This window comes from Papio anubis, chromosome 4 (assembly GCF_008728515.1).
Source record: "Papio anubis isolate 15944 chromosome 4, Panubis1.0, whole genome shotgun sequence".
NCBI classification, from domain to species: domain Eukaryota; kingdom Metazoa; phylum Chordata; class Mammalia; order Primates; family Cercopithecidae; genus Papio; species Papio anubis.
The window spans coordinates 178787109-178810229 of NC_044979.1; the positions used below are offsets into that span (position 1 = coordinate 178787109).

The 23121-nt window shown below is 56.5% G+C and overlaps 1 protein-coding gene and 1 long non-coding RNA gene across 4 annotated transcripts; both read right to left on the reverse strand.

Annotated features, from left to right (window-relative positions):
* Positions 1-2916: 2916 nt before the first annotated feature.
* Positions 2917-15036, reverse strand: SIK1 (salt inducible kinase 1). 3 transcript variants are annotated; one of them, XM_031665784.1, is made up of 13 exons: positions 14711-15033; positions 14106-14222; positions 10371-10434; positions 10035-10196; positions 9705-9829; positions 9455-9578; positions 8681-8904; positions 8309-8455; positions 7772-7903; positions 7440-7656; positions 6702-6983; positions 5989-6220; positions 2917-5565 (listed from the first exon to the last, which is right to left on the reverse strand). In XM_031665784.1, exons 1-13 carry the CDS (start codon positions 14864-14866, stop codon positions 5190-5192), a joined length of 2358 nt encoding a protein of 785 aa, XP_031521644.1. In that variant the 5' UTR covers positions 14867-15033; the 3' UTR covers positions 2917-5189. The 3 variants fall into 3 exon arrangements, with proteins under 3 accessions (XP_031521644.1, XP_031521642.1, XP_031521643.1); XM_031665782.1 differs by having other exon boundaries at positions 7772-8455; positions 14711-15036; XM_031665783.1 differs by lacking the exon at positions 2917-5565 and having other exon boundaries at positions 5573-6220; positions 7772-8455; positions 14711-15034.
* Positions 15037-18244: 3208 nt separating this feature from the next.
* Positions 18245-21201, reverse strand: LOC103882560. The gene is made up of 2 exons (XR_644423.4): positions 21033-21201; positions 18245-20924 (listed from the first exon to the last, which is right to left on the reverse strand). It is a non-coding gene; the product is annotated as an uncharacterized LOC103882560 (long non-coding RNA).
* Between the last annotated feature and the right edge of the window lie 1920 nt (positions 21202-23121).

Sequence of the window (23121 nt, forward strand, 5' to 3'; positions counted from 1 at the left end):
GAACGCAAACCCAGGCGTGCGGCCAAGGAGGCCACGTTCTCAGCCACCGTGCCACTCTGCACGTCAGCTGGCTGGGCAAGCCTCTGTCTTGTTTTAGCAAGGACAAGACAGTCACTTAGTTTGCTTCAGTTAAAGCTCCAGGCAGTACCTGGCCCCTCACCAGACTGATAAAGAAAGTCTCAGAACCCCAGAGCCCTGCAGGGCTCAGAAGTGCCATCGAGTACTAGGGGTGCGCCGAGGGTGCGCCGGGGCCCGGCTCAGCCCAGCCAGGTCCCAGCAGGAAGGAACGTGTTCTCAACAAGAACATCCTGCCAAACACCCGGGGTGGGTGGGGGACACTCACGGTGCCAGACCTGGGCGAGGGGCCGTGGAGGGACCCTCAGGCAAGGGGCAAACACACCCATGGGTGTGGCCAGCTCCCTCTACCCGTCGGGATCTCCCCAGCAGAGGGATTGAAATGACTCAGGAGCAGATCAAGGAGCCCAGGGCAGAATTCTGGGGTCCTACAAGGCCTGCAGGAGGCTCCCCAAGCGGGGCTCCAACTTGCAACCTGAAAAGTCTAAGCCTTTATTACCATCATCTTCGCCATCATTGTTGCCACCGTCACGAGTTTGGGAAGAAGCGCCCAAGCATGGGAGACGCAGGGATGGTTTCGCCAGTGCTATGTGTCAGGGAGCTGCTACCTGCTGGGGCTGCTTCAGTCCCCTGGGGCACCACGAGACACGGTCATCCCCACCAGGAGCTGACCACTGGGTGGGGGAGCTGAGACAGGGGCAGGTCACACCCTGAATTCGCATGCACAAGAGGTTCTGCCTCGAGGTTGCTGCTTTCTAAGGCTCCACGCTCCCAAACAATAAACACAGGTGCCCTCAGCACAGCCGCCCAGCTCCTCGTTCAGCGGATGCCACACAGCCCAACCTCGGTGTCCCGAGGCAGCCCCACTCTGAGCAGGGTGACGAGGCTGCCTGGAGAAGGAGCAGCTCCGTGGGCCCCCAGCTCTCCTGCCAGATTCCCCTACCCAGGCATGGCCCGAACAGGGGCCTCCGCTCGCTCAGGAGTGCTGAGCTCTGGTTTGGCCTCCCTGTCAGATGGCCTCAAGCCACTAAGCCAGCGCCAGCCACCGCCAGGATCTCAGAGACTACTGCTCTGTTCTTAGAGGCAGCAAAACCGCAGAGATGACTCAGAGGACGAAGAGCCCCTACCCCTGTCCTCTCCCACCACCCAGCTGCCTGAGGGGCCGTCACAGGGCAGGCTCTCCCGAGGGCCAGGACACCCCGTCTGAGCAGGGCTGCAGGAACCATCAGGCTGGCTGCCTGGCCACACTTATGCCCGGCCAACCTCACCACCGACAGTGGCCTGCCCTGTGCCCGCCCCAGCCCACGGCTCCTGCCTGCTCTCCTCGTGAGAACTGTTGTCCACTCTGGGCATCTGCCCCCTTGAGAGAAAACTTTGTTTTCTTCTTAAAAAAATGGTGGGCCGGGTGCAATGGCTCACGCTTGTAATCTCCTCACTTTGGGAGGCTAAGATGGGCAGATCACTTGAGGTCAGGAGTTTTGAGACCAGCCTGGTCAACATGGTGGAACCCCATCTCTACTAAAAATACAAAAATTAGCCTGGCATGGTGGTGGGAGCCTCTAATCTCAGCTACTCAGGAGGCTGAGGCAGGAGAATCGCTTGAACCCAGGAGATGGAGGTTGCCGTGAGACAAGATCATGCCACTGCACTCCAGCCTGGGTGACAAAGCAAGGCTCAAAAAAAAAAAAAAAAAAAAAAGTAGTAAAATACACATAACATAAAACTTATCATTTTAACCATTTTTGGGTACACAGTTGAGTGGCATTAAGAACGTTCATACTATTATGCACCCATCACCACTGCCCAACTCCGGAACTTTTCATCCTCTGAAACTGCAATTCCCACCCATTCATCTCTGGCTCAGCAGCCCCTCCCCCAGCCCCCGGCATCCCCCACTCCACCTTGTGCCTCTGTGAATCTGACCCCTCTAGGGACCTCGCGTGTGTGTTCTTTTATGACTGGCTTGTTCCACTGAGCACAGCGTCCTCAGGGTCCATCCTCGCTGTAGGCCGTGCTGGGCTTGCCTTTTGTAAGGCTGAGGCCTGTTCCACTGCCGGCACGGACCACATCTTCTTGATCCCTTCGTCAGCTGACGGCCCCTTGGGCTGCCTCCTAGTATGGCTGTCGTGCTGCTGTGAACGTGGGTGTACAAACCTCTCCCGACCTTGCCTTCAGTTCTTCGGGGTACGTACCATTAGGAGGAGCGGCCGGATCATGTGGTGGTTCGAATCTTTTGAGGAGTGGGTACGCTGCTTTCCACAAAGGCTGTGCCATTGACCCTCCCACCAACAGTGCACAAGGGGGTCCACTTTGGTAATGACACCTTAATGGGAGCGGAGAGGTTGAAGAGCTGTTTTTAACCAAAATATCCACCAGGTGCCAACATGAACAAATCATTTGTTCTTACAAGCAGCAATGCGTGCCCTATCGCTAGAAGGTGATGAAGTCTTTTAGAGACCAGGAAATGGTTTGGCTGTGAGATTCTTCCAACTGCTTAATTTATAACCGGCTCAGAGAACCTGGCGGAGGACGGGTTAAGGATGGATGGTGCCGGCAGCCCCAGGCGGCGCTGAGACTTTCAATGACTGAGCCCGGCCACTGGGGAAGAGTCCTGAGGAGGGGGCAGACCACGGGGCCACCTGTGGCTGCCGCAGGGGAGGGGTCCTCTTCAGACGGAAGGCCATTAGTTCCCTGCGGTGAGGTGGAATGCAGGAGTTGGCACCGCGCCCTCCTCTTTAAGATTTGAAACTTCCACAAGCCTGGAGGATGTGGCCTCTCAGGGAAGCCGCTCGGAAGGAAAGAGCTCCCAGAGAGATGAGAGAGGAAGGGGAAAAGTCAAGGTTTTTTCCTTCCAAATATTTTATTTAAATATTAAATTAAAAAACATACATCAACTAATCATTTGGCATACATTTCTCATGTTAATATAAGAGAGAAAATAATTCAGTTATGGTAAAAAAAAAAAAAAAAAAAAAAAAAACTATGTACATCTCGATCAGATCACGTAGTGTCTTTAAATAGGCCATTGCCTCGCCGTCTGTATTACAGCACTGTCAAGAAATCTACAAAACACATAGCACACTCTTAAAAAAACAAGAAAAACACACCTTTAACATCCTCCAAAAGAGGTTCTACAGCAATAAGAGAAAACAAAAACCACTGTGAAAGTAAAGTGCTCGTCATTGCTTCAAAGGGGAAACGCACAATGGTTTCTGAGGCCTTTGATCTGTGGCATTAGAACAGAAGTCATTTTAAAAAGGGGAAGGGGTTTTGTGTTGGAATCAATTGTGCTACCTCTGTAAAAATGAAGGCAAGGGCCTGGCTGCCCCAAGATGGTCTGGATGCTCTCCCATCCCAAAGACTTCTTTATGAGCGAACAGGAGACTTTGGTGTTTTCTCTGCGGCAAGGCACCAGGTCTGCCCTCCAGACAGCCTCTCGTCCAGTCTTTGAAACAGCCACAGAGCAGCAGCAGCAGCAGGAACGGGGGCAGCCAGCTTCCCTGCGGCACAGCACAGGCGCAGCCCCCGGTGGGCGCTGGCAGCCCAGAGATGCAGCCTCCTGCACTGGGCCCGCCTCCCTACCCTCAAGTAACTGGTTCAATCTTTGGCTTTTAAAAGTACCCGCCTTTCCCCTTTCTCAATGCCTCTGTTTAACACTGCAGGGTGTGAGAAGCCGAAGTAGCTGAAGGCACCTGGGCTGGGTTTGAGGGCGGGGACTGGACTCAGGGCGAGTGGGAGCAGCACTGCCTTTGTTGCCTTCCAGAGGCTTCTGGCTGGTGGAGCCCCACGGAGTCCACCTGCCAGAGGTGCGCCCGGACCTGCCAGGTAAGGGCTGCCCCTTCCTGCGGCCTCCACCCCAGTGCTGAGGGAGGGAAGGCCCTGGGGCTCCTTCCTCAACGCACACCTGTGCTGACAGGGACGCTTCTTAACAACATGACTGAGGGAAGCTTAAACCTGGAACACAAACGTGTAGTACAAAATAGAACAAATAAGTAGTGTTTACCTGTCTCCCGTGTAGATACATGTACAGGATTTGCTTTAAAAAAAGAAACAAAAACTTGAAAACACTGACCTACACCTCTCACTTTACCTTCCTTGAACAAAAGCCAAAGAAGAGCCCAGGTAGGGGCGGTCAGGGCGGTCGGGGGGTCCCGGCCTGGGCAGGCATGGCCCTGAGCCATGAGCCATGAACCCGTCTCCCAGCTGCCCAGCCCTGCAGTCAGCCTCCAATATTGCACAACTTCACCCAAGTCAGGTGCTCTTGTTGGACCCCATCATGAAATGCACCAACGTCATCAGCAGCGGAAACGGGAGGTGCAGCAGGAAGAAGCTTCTGGGCTTCTGCAAGGGCGCCTGGGGGCTCAGGGCCAAGGGACCCTCAGGACAGAGTCCTCCGCACTTTGAAGTCACCTCTGCCCTCTTTGAGGTTCTTCCTGCGGTTCCTCCAAAGAGTCCTGGAAAACTAACTCTTGAGTAGTTTATAAAACTTCTCATCTAAAACGAGAACAACGTGTCTTCCAGGTTTTGATTTCAGCGGAGAGAATTCCTAGAACCTGTAGGTGATCCTCGCCTGGGCTGACCACTTAGAGCTGCTTTAAAACCAATACATGAAGCGGAAAGTTCACAGTTTTCATTAAAGCATAAATCAGGAAGTGGAGAGTGTTAACTAAAGAAATGGATAGTAATCAATGCACGCGCACGCGCGCGCGCACACACACACACACACACACACACAAGCGGACAACGATGCGCCCGCTCGATTCCGTGGACGTCCGAGGTAATCATCTCAACCACAAGGAACCCGGAGAGAGGGGCCGAGATCCCCACACCACGGCACTGCAGATATGTTCCCTCCCCCCAGCTCCCCTCCTGCCCCCGCCCCCAAGACACGCCCCTCAATTATCTTTCTTCCTAAAGTTTCCAGTCCCTACTCAAAGTTGAGGTCACTCAGTGCAAGAAAAAAATAAAACAAAAATAAACTAAAAAGCCAAAACACCTAACGTATTGCTTATTTCGCTTCTAGAAAGTTCTCGGCTTTGAGTCCAGACATCTTCACCTACTCTGAAGTTATTGCTTGTAAGAGTCAGTGTCCGCGCCAGGACGCAGGGCTGCCCTCACTGCACCAGGACAAAGGTCCCCAGGGGGCAGGGCGTCAGATCCTCCATCTCACAGTCCCCCTGCAGCAGCCCCAGGGGCTCACAACCTGGGGCCAGCCTTGCCAGGCGTGGTGGGGGCGCAGCGGGGAGGGTGGTGGGGCCGGCACCAATGTGCAGGTGTGTGTCCAGGAGCTGCGCCGCTGAGGCCACTGGGGAGACGCCGGTCTGCAGGAGTGGGGGCTGCAGCAGCGGGAGCCCCGACATGAGGAGGGTGCTGGGGAGCGGGGCAGCCCCGGGGCCATCACAGGGGGCAATCACAAACTGGGCGGGGGCTGGCTGGGCGGCCTGTGAGCAGCCGGGCGCAGCGGCCGGATGGTGCTGTAACTGGAGCAGCCTGTGGGAACAGAGGACGGGCGGTCACTGCGCCGGCTCACAGGGTTCTCGGGTTTCCAAGTGCCTGTGTGGCAGGGCCCGCCCGTGGAGCTGCCAGCTGCAGCTGCTGAGGGCAGGTGCATGGCTGATCCCTGACTGCTCCCCACCTTTCTTTCTCCACCTGGCTTCTCAGCAGATCAGAGACGTGGCCACAGGCGTTCTCACTCCTCGCCACCTTCACCCACCCAGGGACTTTAAAAGACACACCCGCTGCTGCACCCCCATGGTTCAGCACCGAGGACCTGTGCCCCACACACCTCCCTGGCTGGGAGCGGGGGTGCGCACTGGGCTACACAGAGGACGGGACCGCTTAGCAAATGAGGTTCCTGGAGGAGACAATCTGCCATGTGTCCACCCGGGGTCCCAGGGTGGGGGCAGGCCCTACCTCTGCTGTTCTAGCACCTCCTCCAGCAGGCTCCGGCCCTCCCGGCTGCCAGCTGCAATGCCATGCAGGCCTGGGCTCTGTGCAGGGGCGTGGAAGGGGCTCAGGCCGCCCCTGCTGGCCCGGCTGGTAGGGGCCTGGCACATCTGGCGAGCCAGCCCCTTGATTTTGTTCAGTCCCAGAAACCCTTTGGTCCGCGTGGTCTTCCTCAGCTGCTGCCGAAAGGCCTTCAGCCCTGCAGGGAGAGCAAATCAGGAGGTCAATGGCCTCCTGGCTCCTAGCCCAGCATCCACAGCCCTTGGCTTAGGGGGTCTCCAAGCCTCATGTGGGGGGGTAAGGAAAGGACGGGTGACACAAGCATGGCCGGACAGGAGTCTGGCACCCAAGCCCCACGGTGGCGAGGAGGCAGCTGGCAGCCAAGGCCCTCCCTGATCCCATGCCTCCTCCAAGTCGGGAGGTGCTGCCCAACACGGAATTGTCTCCTGCACTTTCAGAACCAGCCACAGAGGCCACGTGCTCAGGGACCCACATATGTGTCCATTCCAGCAGGCCGTAACCCCCCGAGCCACCAGAGCACTGAGCACCCCAGCCTGCCCAGAGCACTGAGGGTCCCACCCAGGCCCAGTGGAGAACAGGGGGACAAAGTCACGTGCTGCCAGAGACACACACGGCTCCCCGGGGAAGGTGGAGGTGCGTGTGGGAGGAGCGTGGCTCACCCTGAGTCAGTGAGGTGTCCGATGCCCGCCGTCCCTCCTGGAAGCTGACAGGGAGCAGAACAGCTCCTCCCAAGCCCCCCTGAGTCGGCAGCACCGGGGTGGCGGACTGTGACCCCAGGAAGGGTGAGGCCAGCCTGACCGGGGAGCAGGCGCCCAACAGCCCCTGAGTGGCCGGGGTGCCACTGAGCCCCACAGGGCTTTTGCTCGCAGAGAAGGTCAGACAACTGTCAGAGCTGGTTCCCTCTGCAGGACTTGCCGAGGCGGAGGGGGAGACGACTATACCTGTGGGAGGAGGACGGCGCTTTTGACGCTGCAGTACGGGCTTCCCCGCCCCTGCTGTGCACACATGGCAGTGCCGGCCTCCCCATCCCTGCCCTCAACCTGGTGGGAAGAGAGCTCGAGGCCACCAGAGCCCAGGGAGCCCCAAAGGCAGGCCACCATCACGGTGCAGCTGCAGGTGGACCTCAGGCCAAGGGGCTGCCCTCCCAGTACCCGGGGCGGCCTGGGGAGGACCCTGCTGGAGGCTAAACTCCACGCTGTATCCTCCACCCGAACGACCACATGCAGGGCAGGCTCTAAGCATCAACCGTGTGGTCTCAGGGATTAAAACAAATGGCAAATCCTGAGAAGTCCAACCTAAGAGGCTGCCGGGCAAAACATTCATTCTAAATTAGCCCACCCTCACATCGACTGTAAGCCTATCCACCGGTGTCCTCCTGGGCCTCCGGGGACACTTACATGGAGCGGTGAGTGGGGAGAGGCGGGTGGAGACCTCGGCCAGGGTGTGCCTCCGGCCCGTGCTGCTGGGCAGGGACTCCTGCACGTCCTGCTCCTCCTCTAGGCCTGGCCCCTGCCTGGCCTCCTCACTGATGGCTGTGTCCAGCAGGCTGCTGGGGGACACGGGCCGGGGCCGGAACACTCCGCTGCAGCTGGCATCCACCGGGAAGAACAAGGGCTGGGTTGAAGAGACACAAGCCAGTGACTTGTTGGGCTCCGGGTGACCCGGGCACACTGGGGGCACCAGGGCTAGGCTGAAGCGAGCCCTCTCCACACCCGCTGTGGGCACTCACCCACTGCAGCGAGCTCTGGAGCTCACAGTCCATCTCGGCCTGCAGGACAGACTGTACCAAGGTCTGCGGCTGCGGGCACAGCAGGGCGGGGCGGAAAGGGTCAGTGGAAAGGCCTTCCTGAGGCACCTGGAGCTGGCAGACGAGAAAGAGGCCATCAGGGGAGCGGCTCCGGGACCACCAGCGCCAGCGAGAGAAGAGACAAGCTGGCATCTGTCTGGAGTGCGAGCTGCCTGCTGGTGGGCGTGACAGCTGACAGGGACACTGGCTGGCCAGGCTGGGCTCAGGACCGTGTGCTGGTGCTGCACTGCCAGGAGGCGGCGTGACAGGCCGGCCCCGGGATGAGTCAGGGACAAGTGGCCTCTGGGCAGGGTCCAGCCCCCGGCAGCTGGCGCCCCCTTCCCCACACGGCCTGGGACCCAGTGCCCATGCAAGGAACCGCCCTCCAAGCGGGTGCCTGACGGGACAGGGTGCCTGACGGGGGAGGGTGCCTGAGGGTGGAGGGAGCCTGGGGCCCGGGAGGAGACACCTCCCCCTCACCTCCAAACCACTGAGGTCCGAGCTCCGAGGTCGCGGCTGCCTGGCAGGCCCGGGGCGGGCGCACTGGGCATTCCGATACTCCTTGAGCCGCTCGAGGAGGAGGTAATAAATGGCAGCGAAGTGGTTATAGCTGCTGTTTTGCAGCGACTGGGAACGAGAGGAGCAGAGGTCAGCACGGGGCGGCGGGGAGCCCCAGGGTCCACCCGCTCCCAGGTTATTCTTGGGTGACTGAGAATATCCTTTAGTGGGGTGGATAAGCCTGCCCCTAAATTAGCCTGCGCTCCCGTTTTAACTCGGCTGGTGAGTGCCTGCTTCCCGAGACAGCCGCCCAGCCCCTGCGGGTGAGGCCAGGGCGAGTGTGGCCGGGCTCACCTCCACCGTCCTCTGCCGGTCGACGCCCAGCGTCTGCATGATACCCAGCGCCTGCTCGTCGTAGTCGCCCAGGTTGGAGCTGTAGCTGTGCGCGGAGAAGGTGGAGCAGGCGGCTCCTGGCAAGCAGGGCTCAGCCCGCATCCACCGGTGCTGCCGGATCTGGGCGATGGTGATGCGCCTGGCAGGGTCCACCACCAGCATGCGGCGGATCAGGCTCTCACAGTCTGCGGAGAAGCAGGAGGCTGAGCCGGGGGGGCGGGACCTCACCTGTGCTCCCACCCACCGCCCCACGTGGTTTGACACGCCAGCGGCCAGGAGCAGGGGCCGGGCCATCGGCTCAGTCCTGCCACCCAAGGGGTGCCACCAGCCAGGGATCCAGCCCCTGGGGTCCACCATACTTTGTGTCCACCACACAGAGAACCACTTAGGTCCACCCTTCTGCCATGCCCCGCGCCTGAGCACCACGTGGACAGGCATCTTTATGACACAGAAAAGCCGGGTGCGCCACGGCCAGTGGACTGAACTCAGGGATGATGCCAGCGCCCTGGGCGTGGGTGCTGGGCGGGGACAGCAGGCATGAGGCACCAGCCTGTGCAGCAAGGGCACCTGTCCACCCTAGAAATAGGGCACTGAGAAGGCATCCATGGGCTGGGTTTCTCCTGCAGCCCACAGTAACCTGGGCCTGATTCCCAGACTCAACAAGGACTCAGAAGCCAGCCGCAAAGGGGCTGCAGGAGACACAGGCCCCTACCCACGCGAGACCATACGACCCACCTTGAGACATGAAGAAGGGGATGCGGAAGCGGCCCTCCAGCACCCGTTGTCTCAGCGTCGGCAGGTTAGGCCCGTCAAAGGGGAGAGAACCACAGACCAGGACGTACAGCACCACACCCAGGCTCTGTTGAGGACCACGGAGCCACGTCAGCGCCAGCGCAGTGCCCCTGGGAACCCAGCGCCCCCGGGAACACAGCGCCCTCAGGGAATGCGGCCTCGGGAAGGGGGTCTGCACGCACGCGGCTCCTACCCAGATGTCCAGCTGGGGGCCTTCATACTCCTTCCCCTCAAAGACTTCCGGGGCAGCATATGGGGGGCTCCCACACCACGTGGACAGAGGCTCTCCTGACTTGTAGAAATTCCCAAATCCAAAATCTGAGATGCAAAGAAACAGACAGATGAGGTTAAATGGCAAATGGCAAGGGGCTGTGGTTTAGGCACATGCCGGGAAGCTGGGGCCGCTCGTGGGCGCACCCCCACCCCAGGGCCTCCGTGCCGCCAGCTTGATGTCCCAGATCCCACCCAGGCCCTCCGTGCCTGCCAGCTTGATGTCCCTGCTCCCACCCCGGGCCCTCCGTGCCTGCTAGCTTGATGTCCATGTTGCCATCCAGCAGGAGGTTCTCGGTCTTGAGGTCCCGGTGGACGATGTGATGGTCGTGACAGTACTCCACGGCTGACAGTATTTGCCAGAACTTCTTCCGTGCCTCGTTCTCACTCAGGTGCCCGTTGGAAGTCAAATAATCTGAGGAGCCACAAAACAAAGCTACAGCCCCCAGGGCAAAGCCTGCCCACTACCCAGAGGGCCCTGGAGAACACCACGAGGTCCTAGGATGTGTGGCCCAGACACTGGCCGTGCAAATCCAGACACGTTCGTGCCACTGGTTTTCAACAGATGTTAAAAATGAGTGTGGCTTACCAAACATTTCTCCATTTTTAGCAAATTCAGTGACGATATAAAGCATATCCTTTGTTTCCATAACCTAAAAAAGAAAGACCTGACATTTAACCACACAAAAAAGGCACAAGGCAGTGCTACAAACAATCCACCAGAACCCCAGGAGATTTCTAACTTCTCTAGGACAAAAGCATTCGTCATTTAAAAATGCAAAGAAAAGAAAAATTTCTGCAATTAAAAAAAAAAAACACAGGAGATTCCTCCTCATAAAGACAGCTTTAAAAAAATCAGAGGTGAATTCCTCACTGACTTACCTATCCTGAGACACCTTTGCTCTCACGAAAGGTCTAAATATGTTAGAATTCTCCTCTGTGGTCATATTTAATTCAAGTCACCTCACATACAATTTGAGAATGCTTAGGCCGGGGCATGGTGGCTCACGCCTGTAATCCTAGCGCTTCGGGAGGCCAAGGCAGGAGAATCGCTTGAGCCCAGGAGTTCGAGACCAGCCTGGTCAACGTGGCAAGGCCCCATCTCTACAAAAAATACAAAAACTAGCTAGGTGAGGTGGTGGGCGCCTGTAATCCCAGCTACTCAAGAGACTGAGGCAAGAGGATCGTTTGAACCCGGGAGACGGAGGTTGCAGTGAGCCGAGATCGCACCACTGTGCACCAACCTGGGCGACAGAGCAAGAGATCGCACCAACCTGGGCGACAGAGCAAGACTCCATCTCAAAAAAGGAGAGACAGATCTCTGAAGGCTACAGAGGAGGAGACTGCTGGAAGTTTGCTGGGCTTTATAGAAGCCTAGCAGGCAAAAGATGAGTCCAATCAATGGTCAGAGCCACCTGAGTAATAGAGAACGCACACCCCATTCCTACTCGCTTGATTGACAGGATGAATGAGGCTGTGGGAACCCAGCTTTGCCAGGTCAGCTGCAGTGGGCTGCTCAGTGTACAGCCCATCACTCAGCATGTAGCCACCCAACAACCATGCCAATATAGCCCTTCCAAGTTCATTCACTGATCAATAACTTTATTTTACTTAAAAAGAAATTTAAAAATATAACATATGTCTGTGAGTACTGAAAAATTTTGGAGAGGATGAGACAGTATCTTCTTATGAAAAAAGATTTATTTGGGTTCAAAATATACAGTTATTCCTTTTAAAAAGATGCTTTGTGCTGGAGGCGGTGGCTCACGCTTGTAATCCCAGCACTTTGGGATTACCCAGGCTGATCACTTGAGGTCAGGAGTTTGAGACCAGTCTGGCCAACATGGTGAAACCCCACCTCTACTAAAAATACAAAAATTAGCCAGGTGTGGTGGCCTGTGGTTCGCGTGGGTTGGAGCAGAGCAGGATTGGGATGGGGTTGGGGTGGGACTCGTGATCGACTGCCACGACTGCCACCAGCCTGGGCAACAGTGAGACTCCATCTCAAAAAAAAGATGCTTCAAAGATTGCTGCTTTGGAGTTGTTTTGAGGAGAGCCCAGTCTCTCGGCTGTATCACCAGGCTGGAGTGCGAGTGGCCTTGATCTCGGCTCCTGCAAGCTCCGCCTCCCAGGTTCAGGCCATTCTCCTGCCTCAGCCTCCAGGAAGTGCTGGGACTGGCCCGCCACCACGCCCGGCTAGTTTTTGTATTTTTAGTAGAGGCGGGGGTTTCACCGTGTTGGCCAGGATGGTCGATCTCTGACCTCGTGATCCCGCCGCCTCGGCCTCCCAAAGTGCTGGGATTACAGGCTTGAGCCACAGCGCCCGGCCTGCTTTGAGTTGCTCAAATCTAGTAAGAAAAGTGTTCTATAAATTCTAGCAGTTTGGCAAGAATTTTAACTGCCCCGGCCCTGTGTGTGGTGGAATAACTCTAAGACCACTGCTTACCCTGTCCCCAACTGAAGAAACGGAGGAGGAGGAAAAGAATGAAAAGTCAAAGTGTTTAAACTTTTTGAAAGTCTAAAAACGTTCAGCAGGGTTCTGGGGCTCCGGCCAGCGTAATGAAAATTAGACACTAGCAGCTGGGCACGGTGGCTCACGCCTGTAATCCCAGCACTTTGGGAGGCCAAGGTGGGCCAAGATCACAAGATCAGGAGATCCAGACCATCCTGGCTAAAATGGTGAAACCCCATCTCTACTAAAAATACAAAAAATTAGCCGGGTGTGGTGGCGGGCGCCTGTAATCCCAGCTACTTGGGAGGCTGAGGCAGGAGAATCACTTGAACCCAGGAGGCGGCAGTTGCAGTCAGCCGAGATTGCGCCACTGCACTCCAGCCTGGGTGACAGAGCCAGACTCCGTCTCAAAAAAAAAACAAAAAACAAAAACAAAAGACAGGAGGAAAGAAAAGAAAAGAAAAGAAAAGAAAATTAGACACTAGCGTCAAAACCAGAGGAATAAACGTCATTGCTACACCACTAAATTCTATCATCTCCAAACAGTTAAGAATTACATACAGCAGCAGTAAGAAAATGCACCTCCAGAAAAGACCTCCAGCACCAATCACACGGCAATTTGTTTCTTTAACGAGCTAATTCCACACAATGGGAAAGGAGAAGAACAGGAAGAAAAGGAAGGTACTTCCATTAGGGTTCAGGCCTTGAGCAAAGTCAGAAACAAAACCAGCTCAGCCCACCCCTGAGGAAATGGGCTGGGCACGCTGCACAGACAGTACGCCAGTACCATGGAGCACACAACTGAAAAATGACAACAGAAACAAAACACAAACCAGGTGAACACGGCATGAATTCTGGGCTTAAAGACACTGAGCAAACTGTCGTCACAGTGAACACAAGCTCCGCCAATACCGCTACTTTTATTTTAATCTAGTGCAGAGGCTTTTGGAGGATAATTTCAAATCATAATTCTCTCTCCTACCACACTGTACACCGAGCCGTCCCAATTGCACACACACACACAACATCCCAGAGTCGTCTCACATTCCATTTCATACGAATCATTAAGAGGAACTTCAACCCAACACAAAGGGATGAAATAGCACCTGCAAAGAACTTCTTCTGCAAGAAGACTTGATTTCACCCCTGCAAAAGTGGCCATTTATCATCAGGGAGGTGTAAATGATTGCTTTGCTGTTCTCATTAGATTAGTACTTATTTCCTGATGATACAATTTATTAATTTCAACATGAGAACAAAAATTAAATCACAAAATAAGTAAGTCACAAAATAAACCAACAGATAGGGCAAGGCATGTTCCTAGCGTGGATTAAATGACAAGCTCCTTACTCTTACTATGGAAAAGTATTTTCATCTCTCCGTTTTTCATGGAAGAGTTTAAATAGGGAAAACAAATGCTTACTACTGTCCTTGCAAAAATAAACTAATGAAAACCGGTAAGAGCAGCTGGCTTTAAAGTTTAATAATTATCTGCAAAGGTAGAAGTTTCCAGTTTCACTCAAATTTGTCCTTTTATACTAAATGTGTGACCTGTGGCAATACCTACAGATGCATTTGTCTGTTTTCATAGTAAAGCAAATTTACAATAGATCTCTACACATTTAAAACTGGATCAGGTTAGGATACTAAATAAAATTCTAATGAAGCAAATCTCAATTATGATCCAAAAGCAGTAATTGCAAATATATCTGCACAGCCTATAAAAATCAGTCTATTTACCTTATATAACCAAATACCCAACTTCCACACACCCCCCAAAAGGGACTTTCACAAATTGCAGACTTCCGTTGTTGGCAATAAAATACAACACATTTGCCAGGATTAGCAGAGAAAGGCAAGCTGACCCCTTACCTGGTAGAGCTTTATGATATGTGGATGGTTCAGAAGCTTCATCAGCTGAACCTCACGATAGATTTTCTCCAAATTGCTTGAATCTAATCGTGTTTTATCAATTATTTTTATTGCAACCTACGGATTTTAAAAAGAAAAAGGATATTTTGTTTTGTTTTGTTTTTTTAAAAAACCCTCAACCTAATTTACACATTTCATCTTTTGCAAGTTAATTTCTCAACACTTTGTCTACAAAGGATCACAAGAAGTTGGGAAAACATAACCAAAGTAACCACTAATGTTATTTAAAATAATCCGAGTTAAGTAAGTGCATTAAGTATTTGCAGGCTCAGTTTACAGGGCTTAGCTCTGAGTCCATGAACCACTGCACTCTCAGGTTGGTCCTTTTTTTGCCATTATCCTCTCTGCTTTCTCCCAATATATGTGCAAATTATGCAGCAACATAAAGCATTTTTTTCTTTACCGAACTAAAAACGATTACTGTTCACCCACCACGACAATCAAGCCTGCAGCACTGAATCCGCATGGGGTCCACCCGCCAAGGGTCGGTCGCCCCGGGCCCAGTGGGAAGGCCCCGCCGGCTGGGTCCCGCTGCCCCCACGCACCTGCGTTTTGGTGACTCGATGCCGCGCCAGCTTCACCACCGCGAAGTTGCCTTTGCCCAGGGTCCGCTCAATGTCGTAAAAACCCACCCGGAGGGGTTTCTGCAGGCCCTGACCCTGGCCCGCGGGGTCCGCGCTGAACTCCGACATGATAACCATGGCTCCGCGCGCACCTGCGGGGCCGCACAGAGCTCAGGGCCCACCAGCGCCCCCGCCGCTCGCGGTCGGCTCCACCCGTGCCCGCGGAGCCCCCAGTCCCTACGGGACGCGGGACCTGCTCCCACGCCTGTCGCCCTCACTCTATCCACGGACCCCTCCAGCCCCTTGGGAAGTGTGGAACCGCCCCCGCCTCCCGCGGTCCGCTCCACCTGGACCCCCGACCCTCTGAGCCCCTTGAGACCACTCCCAAACCCGCCCCCGCCGCCCGAGTTCGGTTCCGTCCCGATCCCGGGACCCCCTGAGCCTACTTCCACACTCGCCTCCCACCGCCCGCTGTCGGTTCCGTCCCACCCGACCCCTTAGCACCTCTCTGGGCGCGGACCCGCTCCCACACGCAGCCCTGCCGCCCGAGGTCGGCTCGATCCGGATCCCAGGACCACTAACCCCACTCCACCCCGGCCCCACCGCCCGCGTCCGTCCCATTACCCCCGACCTCCCCAGGCACCTCGGGGTTCCTGGACCGCCCCCACACCCAGTCCCTCCGCCCGCGGTCGGCTCCAACCCTACCCCCGGCTCCCCAGCTGAACCCCTGGACCCACTCCCACTCCGGCCCCGTAACAGGGGCCGGGGCGGGGCCGCCAGCCGCCCGCGACCCCGCACGCACGGCCGGGGACCCCTGCGCGGTGGCCACCCGGCCGCCCGAGCCCCGGACCGGCGACGGCGCGGGCCCCCGGCGGCCACCTCCCGCGCGGGAGCCCACGCCGCTGCCGCCGCCTCCTCAGCCGCCCCCGGGCGCCGGGCCAGGAAGCCGCCCGCTCGGCCGCTCGCGCTGCTCGAGCGCCCTGCTCCGGCCGCCGCCCGCGGCTGCTGCCGCCTCGGGTCCGCCGCATGTCAGCCCGGAGCCGCCACGCGCTCCGCCACATGGCGCCCGGCCCCGCCAGCCCGCCCGGCCCGCCCCCGCAGGCCCGCCCCTGCCCCGCCCCCGCCGCCCGGGCGGGGCCGCCCGATGACGCGTCGCTTTGACGCCAGGAGCGACGCGCGGCCAGCGCCGGGAGGAGGGAGAGCGGGAGGTCGGGCAGTTGCCAGAGACTGGCGGCTCTGACGCGCGCGGGATGAGGCCGTTGCCTGGCGACCGCGGGCCGGTGACGTCAGGGGCGCCCGCCGCCCGAGGCCCGCCCGCCTGTGCTCCGCCGGGCGCCCCCTCCCGGGCGCTGGGGGCACTGCGGGCGGCCCCACCGCCGCGGGCGCGCCCGCTCCTCCACGCGCGGGGACTCGGGCCGGGTCCCGCGGGCGCCTTATGCTCGCTCCCTCCGGGAGGGGACGGCTCTTGGGCAGGGGTCGCCGGCCCCTCCACGTGACCCGCGTTCGTCCCGGCTCGGAGCCTCGGGACGTGCGGGGGTCCGAGGACCTCGCGGGCTCGCGCGTGGGGCTGGCGGCGCGGAGGCCCCAGGGCGCTGCAGGGCGCGGGGCCACGCGAGGCGCCGCGGCCACACCCAGGGCGCCCTAGGCCCCGAGAGGCCGCTTGCTCTGGGGGACGTCAGCCGCTTTTGCTGTTATAATCTCACATGTTCAGCAAGTTAGAAACTTGAAACCTAAGGAAGCGTGGCCGGCCGCTCTGGAAGCCCAGCCGCGCAGCCGGTCCCGGCCCCGGCCCTCAGCGGCGCTGGCGTCTGCGCGCCCCGGGGCTGCTCCCGCAGCATGTGGGGCTGGGACTCTGGTCCCGCGCGGGCCCGGGCGGACGCTGCGGGCGGTGACAGAGCCAGGCCGGCCGCCTGGGGAGGGGACGGGGACGCGGGACCACTTCCCTGCCCGCGGTCCCTGCCCGCGGCCGCTGCCTCATCCGAACGTAAAACGTTTTCTCCAGGGCAGACAGAGGCTATGGGCGAAGGTATTTCTTAAGCCTGAGGACACATTTGGGAGTTAGATTCTGGATCGCGCCTAGGGTCATTTTTCCTTGTGTTAAATAACACTACTTCACAGAAGGGGGAACGAGAATTCAGGGAAGTTGGCACAAAACTTGGAACCCTTCTCGGGAGGCTTTCCTGCCTGGGCGGACGCCTGGGAGGAGGGCCCGGAGAAACTAGGATGAGCTTCTCCTGATTCGCCCCTGCAGTCTGACTACAGATTTCCCAATCGCCCCCCCCACACCCCCCCCCACACACGGGGGTTGTTTGGGAGTCAGTTGGTTTTCAAAGGCTTTCAAGGAAATGAAGAGTCCCAAAGTTTTCCTTAATCGTTCAAAGTGCTTTTTCCTTTGTCCCAGGTTTATACACCAAGAATACAGGGGAATGTTTTTAGTTCCTTTCAGCTGAACAGTTGACATCTGCCTTTTTTTCTTCTGGAGGCCCCAACACCCTGTTAATCTCCTAGGAGAGCTAAACAAAAACAAGGCTGGAGGCCGTGGCTCCTGCCTGTAATCCCAGGGCTTTGGGAGGCTGAGGCAGGAGGATCACTTGAGCTCTGGAGTTTGAGACCGGCTTGGACAACATAGCAAGACCTCGCCTCTATAAAACATTTAAAAAATAGCCAGGTGCGGTGGCGCAGGCCTGTGGGGCCAGCTACTTGGGAGCCTGAGGTGGGAGGATGGCTTGAGCCTGGGAGATTGAGGCTGCAGTGAGCTGTCATTGCACCACTGCACTCCAGCCTGAGCAAGAGAACAAGGCCCTGTCTCAAAAAAGAACAAAGATAAAAGGCGGGGTGGGGGAGAAACCAGGCCCCTGATCACACTCACCATTCAGTCCCTCAGCCTGTGACTTAAAATATCTGCCCCCCTCGTCCAGGAACCAGGCTTCCCCACCCCTCCCACCCTAGCCAGCGTCTTCCAAAAGGTCTTAGGTATTTGCAAACACCTGGCTGGCTGTTTGGAAACAGTTCATCAGCACCAAATAAAAACTGCAGCCAAACCTGCCTCCGCAGAACAGGTCCCCACACTCAGGTGCCCTTGACCTTTCACCTCGACCCAGCCCTGAGCTTCCAAAACCCCGAACAGCCCTGTGCCAACCATGGCCATCCTGTTTTCCCTTCCCTGGCCCCGCGGGTGAGGAGCTTGCTCTGCAGAGAAAGGCAGGAAGCACAGAGGAAAAGGCAAGCTTGGAACTGCAGTCCCGTCTCCCCAGTGGGGGAACCCCTGGCACCCTCATAACTAAGTCTGTGCTTCAACCAGGCCTCTGCTACCCAGTGTCTTTCATTGTTATTTGTGTCCTTGACCCCCGGAAGCTGTATTTCCTTTCAGAAGCTTTGATTTGCTTTCTGTTTTCTGGTCTTCCATGCTTTTAACACATTATGAGGAAAAATAAAACACATGGTGTGAGTCTAAGGATACAAGCAAATGATTCGAGAACCTCCTCACTGAACGTAATGGAAGCAATGCTCCCAAAGTCTGCAGGAATGGTACTTTATTATTATGGTTTGCATATTATTACAGATTTGTGGAAAACAGTTTTCCTTTCCACGTGGAGTTTCTTCAGCCTGCCTTATGATTGCCATGTTTCTGGAGTTCGTCTTGTGTTTTAGGCCTTAAGACTGGAAACCCCAGCAGGAAATGGGTTCGTTTAATATTCATAGTTGCAGCGTGGGCCACAAGCGTGTCATAAAACTCTCAAAATAAATGGATAAACACAGAGAGTGGAGCGTGGGGCAGCATTTTTACAGAGGGATGGGTGCGCAGCCGGCCCCAGCGCCGCCCTGGGTGAGGAAGGCATCTCCTGGTGCAGCCAGGAGTCAGACAGGTTCCTCTTCCCGACCGACCCTCCCCGCTTTGATGCCTGAGGCCCTTCTCTATGCTCCTGGCTTTGCTTCAGGTGGTTTTGTACTTTTAAAATTTTGTTTCGTTTTTTTTTTTTTTTTTAGGCTTCAGCCTAGTGGCTTTAGGTGCCAGAAAATCAGATTAACCACTGCAGTGGCATCCTTCTCAGGGACCCGGGGGGCCACATTGGTCATTTTGCCCCATTGTATCCGGAGAGCTTGACAGACATGTGTGCACTAGGTCAGGAAGCCACGGCCCTGGCCTAGGAAGGGCAGGTAGGAGAAAAGCCCCCAACCCCCTCCACCCTCAAAGAATGGCCCAGTTGTCCACAGGTTAAGTCAATAACCCATGGTGAACAGGTCAAACCAGAGACTGCCCAGTCCCAGCGTCTGCCCCCGGGACGTTGTCTCCTTCGCCTCCTACACTGAGGCTCCTTGTGGCTCTATGGCTGCCACAGTTGTGTGGGTCCTACTGGGCGCAGGGCCCCTCCCCATCTCAGACACCACCCACTTTCAGGCGAGGCCTTCCGCAGGCCGCTTAAATGAACCACGAAGGCCAGCAAAGCAGCAGCAATGTGCCTGTTCACAGGCCAGGTGGCCCCCCCGCTCCAGCCCTCTAGGGTTGCTGGTTCCGATTTCTGTCACTGCCGTTAGTGAGGAATTATTTATGTGGCCAATGCGTTTTCCTGATATTTAAGCAGGGCCGTGGCTGAGATCAAGGCTGAGGACCCAAGAGGAGGCCTTTGGGTGTCTGTGTCCCTGAGCCATATGCTGAGGTCAGAGGGCGGGGGGGGGGTGCAGGAAGGGGCCAGCCCTAGGGAGAGTCTGCCAGGCCCCAAACAGAGCCAGGGGTTCCCCCGGGGGTGGGGGGGCTCACTTAGGAAGAGCACCATGGACAGCCTGGCAGGGGGTCGCCCTATGCTGAGCGGGCAGCTCTGGAGTCACCACCCGCCTCACTGCAGGAAGAAGGAAACCTTCTGCAAATGGAGCAAAGGTCCCCAGAGGCAGAGCAGAAGCTTCTGGGATGCTACAGCCTCGTCCAGATGCGGGGACCAGGACTGGGGCCCAGAGCAGGCCGCAGGTGCTGGCCATGCCCTTTATCCTGGGCACTCTGCCAGGGCCACACGGAGCGCGGATCCCAGGAGATGGAGATGTCTGAGTGGCGGCTCTCGTCTTGGTGTTTCCAGGTGACGTGCTGGCTGCTAGTGTAGAGCACGTAAACCATCTTTTTTTTTGGGTTACTATTTACTCATGCAAAAAATGTGTGAGTTTCTGCCATTTGCAAGAAGCGTGCCAGCTGCAATGAGTCAGCGGGTGGACATGAGTGAGCATGGCCAGACTGTGCCGGGACACGGTGACAGACAGACATGCTTCAAAGGTCACTGTGGGAAGGGACAGGCCCCTAGAGAGAGGTGAGACGGTGCAACGCGAGGGTGAGTTCAGAGTCGTCCTCCAGATGTCCTCAAAGGCTCGAGAGACCCTGCTCTGTGTCAGGCACCGCGTGAAGGTTGTGGGCACGGTGGGAGGGACAAGACACCTTCTCTCGAGGACCGTCGGTTCCAGTTACGGAGACAGTAACAGCATAAGATGATGAGTAAGGAAAGAATGCTGGCCGTGGAGGGAACTGCTTCCAGGCCTCTCCGTGGGATTTGCCAGGCGTGGACTGAGCGAGGACCTTCTCTGAGGACACTAACTGCTCCAGGAGAGGGAAGAGGTGGGGGCCGAGGCGGGGGCATGGGGCAGGAGGCAGCCACCCACACCTTCCCTCTCTGAACGCTGAGCAGAGGCTCTTAGCAGAGGAGAAAGAAGAGCAGAGGCCAAGATTGGGAAGCCAGACCTAGTGGGGGTCCTCGGCACCATCCACATCCATCTGCAACCTGCTGCCCAGTGCCTGCCTGCCTGCCCATGGTGTGCGTAGAGCAGTGTGGTCTGTTCTGGCTTCACAGCGCTGGGCACGGCCAGACAAGGATGACAGGGAAAGGGAGGCAGGGACTCGGGGCTGTTGGAGCCAAGCTGAGGAGGAAGGAGCTGGGATGGGAAGCAAGTGGCAGGAATGAGCATGAGGCCTGTGGTGGAAGGTCCCTGTGGCCTCTGAGGTTGAAGCATTTCACTTGTGCGTCTCACAGCCCAGAGAGGCCAAGCCCGGATCATGGGGGAGAGAGGAGGACCCCCGTCTTGGGGCAGGCTGAAGAGACACTGGCTCTCTCCACGGCTTCCAGATGGGTCTCCGTCCATTTCAGCTGCGTCTATGGAACACGATGAAATGCTCCCTCCACTGCCGGGCCTTCTCTTATGAAGCCGGTTTTTTCTAAGTCTAAAAATTAATAGAAAAGATTCCATAGAAAATCAAGAAAGTAAGTATGTAAAGGTGAAAACAAAAAGCATCAGAAATGCTCTTCAAAGCTGACGTTTTCTTACTCACTTTTTATTAAAACAGGATGAGGCGTCCTGCCTTTTCCAGACTTATCTAGGAAGTGTCTTGCCAGGTCACCAAATGGCAAGCAGAACCGTTAGCTGAAGTTGTCTGCCTAGAATTCCACTGTGGCAATGTTCAGTGTCCCGACTGAACAGCCCCACGCGGCAGCATGGGGGGGGCGGGGCCGGGGGGGGGGGGGGGGGGGGGCGGCGGGGGGGGGGGGGGGGCGGCAGCATGGGGGGGCCCTTTTCTCTGCATGCCGTGCAAGGCCCTGTGGAACAGACACCACAGCTCAGCGTGAGACTGTGGCCCCACCTGACCCAGCTCATCCAGCCCCAGCCTCTCTCACAGTCCCCGGTCCCATGCCAACATTTGCCACTGGATGAGCCATGTCTCCACATTTCAGGAGCTTGTTTTGAGACAGCCTGGCTATCTGAGAGCCGTCGGAGTCGAGACTGGATGCCCAGCCTGGTGCCTGTGGGCCAGCACCGCCTGTGGAGGAGGGGTCTCCGGAGACCACAGGCAGAGCCACTGAGAGGGATCTTTAAGCAGAGGGCCCCAGACACCTCCTGGGACCCGCGGGCCTGGCTGCCATGCAGGGTCTGGGAGCTACAGAGAGTAGGGAGCGAAGGGCCGGGAGTGGTGGCTCAAGCCTGTAATCCCAACACTTTGGGAGGCCGAGGCGGGCGGATCACGAGGTCAGGAGATCAAGACCATCCTGGCCAACACGGTGAAACCCCATCTCTACTAAAAATACAAAAAAATTAGCCAGGCGAGGTGGCGGGCACCTGTAGTCCCAGCTACTCAGGAGGCTGAGGTAGGAGAATGGCGTGAACCCGGGAGGCGGAGGTTGCAGTGAGCCGAGATCGCGCCACTGCACTCCAGCCTGCGTGACAGAGAGAGACTCCATCTCGAAAGAAAGAAAGGAAAGAAAGAAAGAAAAGAAAAGAAAGAAAGAAAGAAAGAAAGAAAGAAAGAAAGAAAGAAAGAAAGAAAGAAAGAAAGAAAGAAAGAAAGAAAGAAAGAAAGGAAGAAAGGAAGGAAGAAAGAAAGGAAGAAAGAAAGGAAGAAAGGAAAAGAAAAGAAAAGAAAAGAAAAGAAAAGAAAAGAAAGAAAAAAAGAGTAGGGAGCTGAGTCCCTGGGTTGCCAAGGCAACCCATGGAAGCCCCTGACTTTGAGCAGGACACAGGGCCCTAAGGACAGCCCCAGCCCCTGCAGTGTGGTCTGCTGGGGTGTCATTCACTTTGACCTGGCTGTTGTGGTTTTGGGTGGTATTGTTGTTTGTTTAAAAAGAAAACACATGGACTGCGTATGGCATGAGCAAGTACAGACGTCATTGGGATCGGCTAATGACAATGACAGAGTACTCTGAAGTGACACTTTACAGGGAGGCTGTGATGTGGGACCAGGCCCAGTGGCATCAGCACACCACCAGCTTGCTGGCATTTCCACTGTGGTCCCTGTTAAACCAGAAAGAACGAAAGTGTGATGGGGAAAAATAAGTACGTGTTTCTTGTAAAACACAGTTCATTTCAAAACTACTGAGAACAAGGTGACAGTTTGAAATTGGGCAGAGCCCCTTGGGACCAGCTGGACCAGGAGGGTCCAATCAGCTCTTCCTCAGGGCCAGGAATTTCTCAGTCACTCCCAGGCCTGGAAGAAAGTTTCCAGAACCGTTTTTACACAAATGAACTGCAGATCTGAAATCAGCAAGAAGGTTCAGGACCTGGGCCCACAGGATTGGAACCACAGGAGTCTCAGATCCTCAAACTAGCTGGGTTTGCTTCAGTTTTCTCAGGTGGGACGGGCCACCCTGGTTTCCCAGGGTGATGTCCCAACAGTGGAGGTGAGATGTCACAGAATGGAGGATGTGATATGATCTGTAACATGGAATCCAGCAGAAGCTCCAGCACTTAAAAGACAGGAAGCAGTGGAGGGCCTGGATGTCCCAATCTTCATCATTCCCTCTCCTGGAACAGTCCATGTCCTCAGGGAAGGTTCTCACTCCATGCCTGGCAGATCCCATGGAGATGCCCGGCTGATTCTGGAACAAGGGCTGGAAGATTCTTTCTTCGATCACTGCTGGTGGCCGGAG

Excerpts from the sequence above, each read along its gene's own strand:
- SIK1 (XM_031665782.1), bottom strand. The coding sequence starts at position 14,866 with ATGGTTATCATGTCGGAGTTCAGCGCGGACCCCGCGGGCCAGGGTCAG. Across the intron at positions 8,456-8,680 it reads ACCGGCAGAGGACGGTGGAG|TCGCTGCAAAACAGCAGCTA; the intron begins GTGAGCCCGGCC and ends TCTCGTTCCCAG. Across the intron at positions 7,657-7,771 it reads TCCAGAGCTCGCTGCAGTGG|CCCTTGTTCTTCCCGGTGGA; the intron begins GTGAGTGCCCAC and ends TCTTCAACCCAG.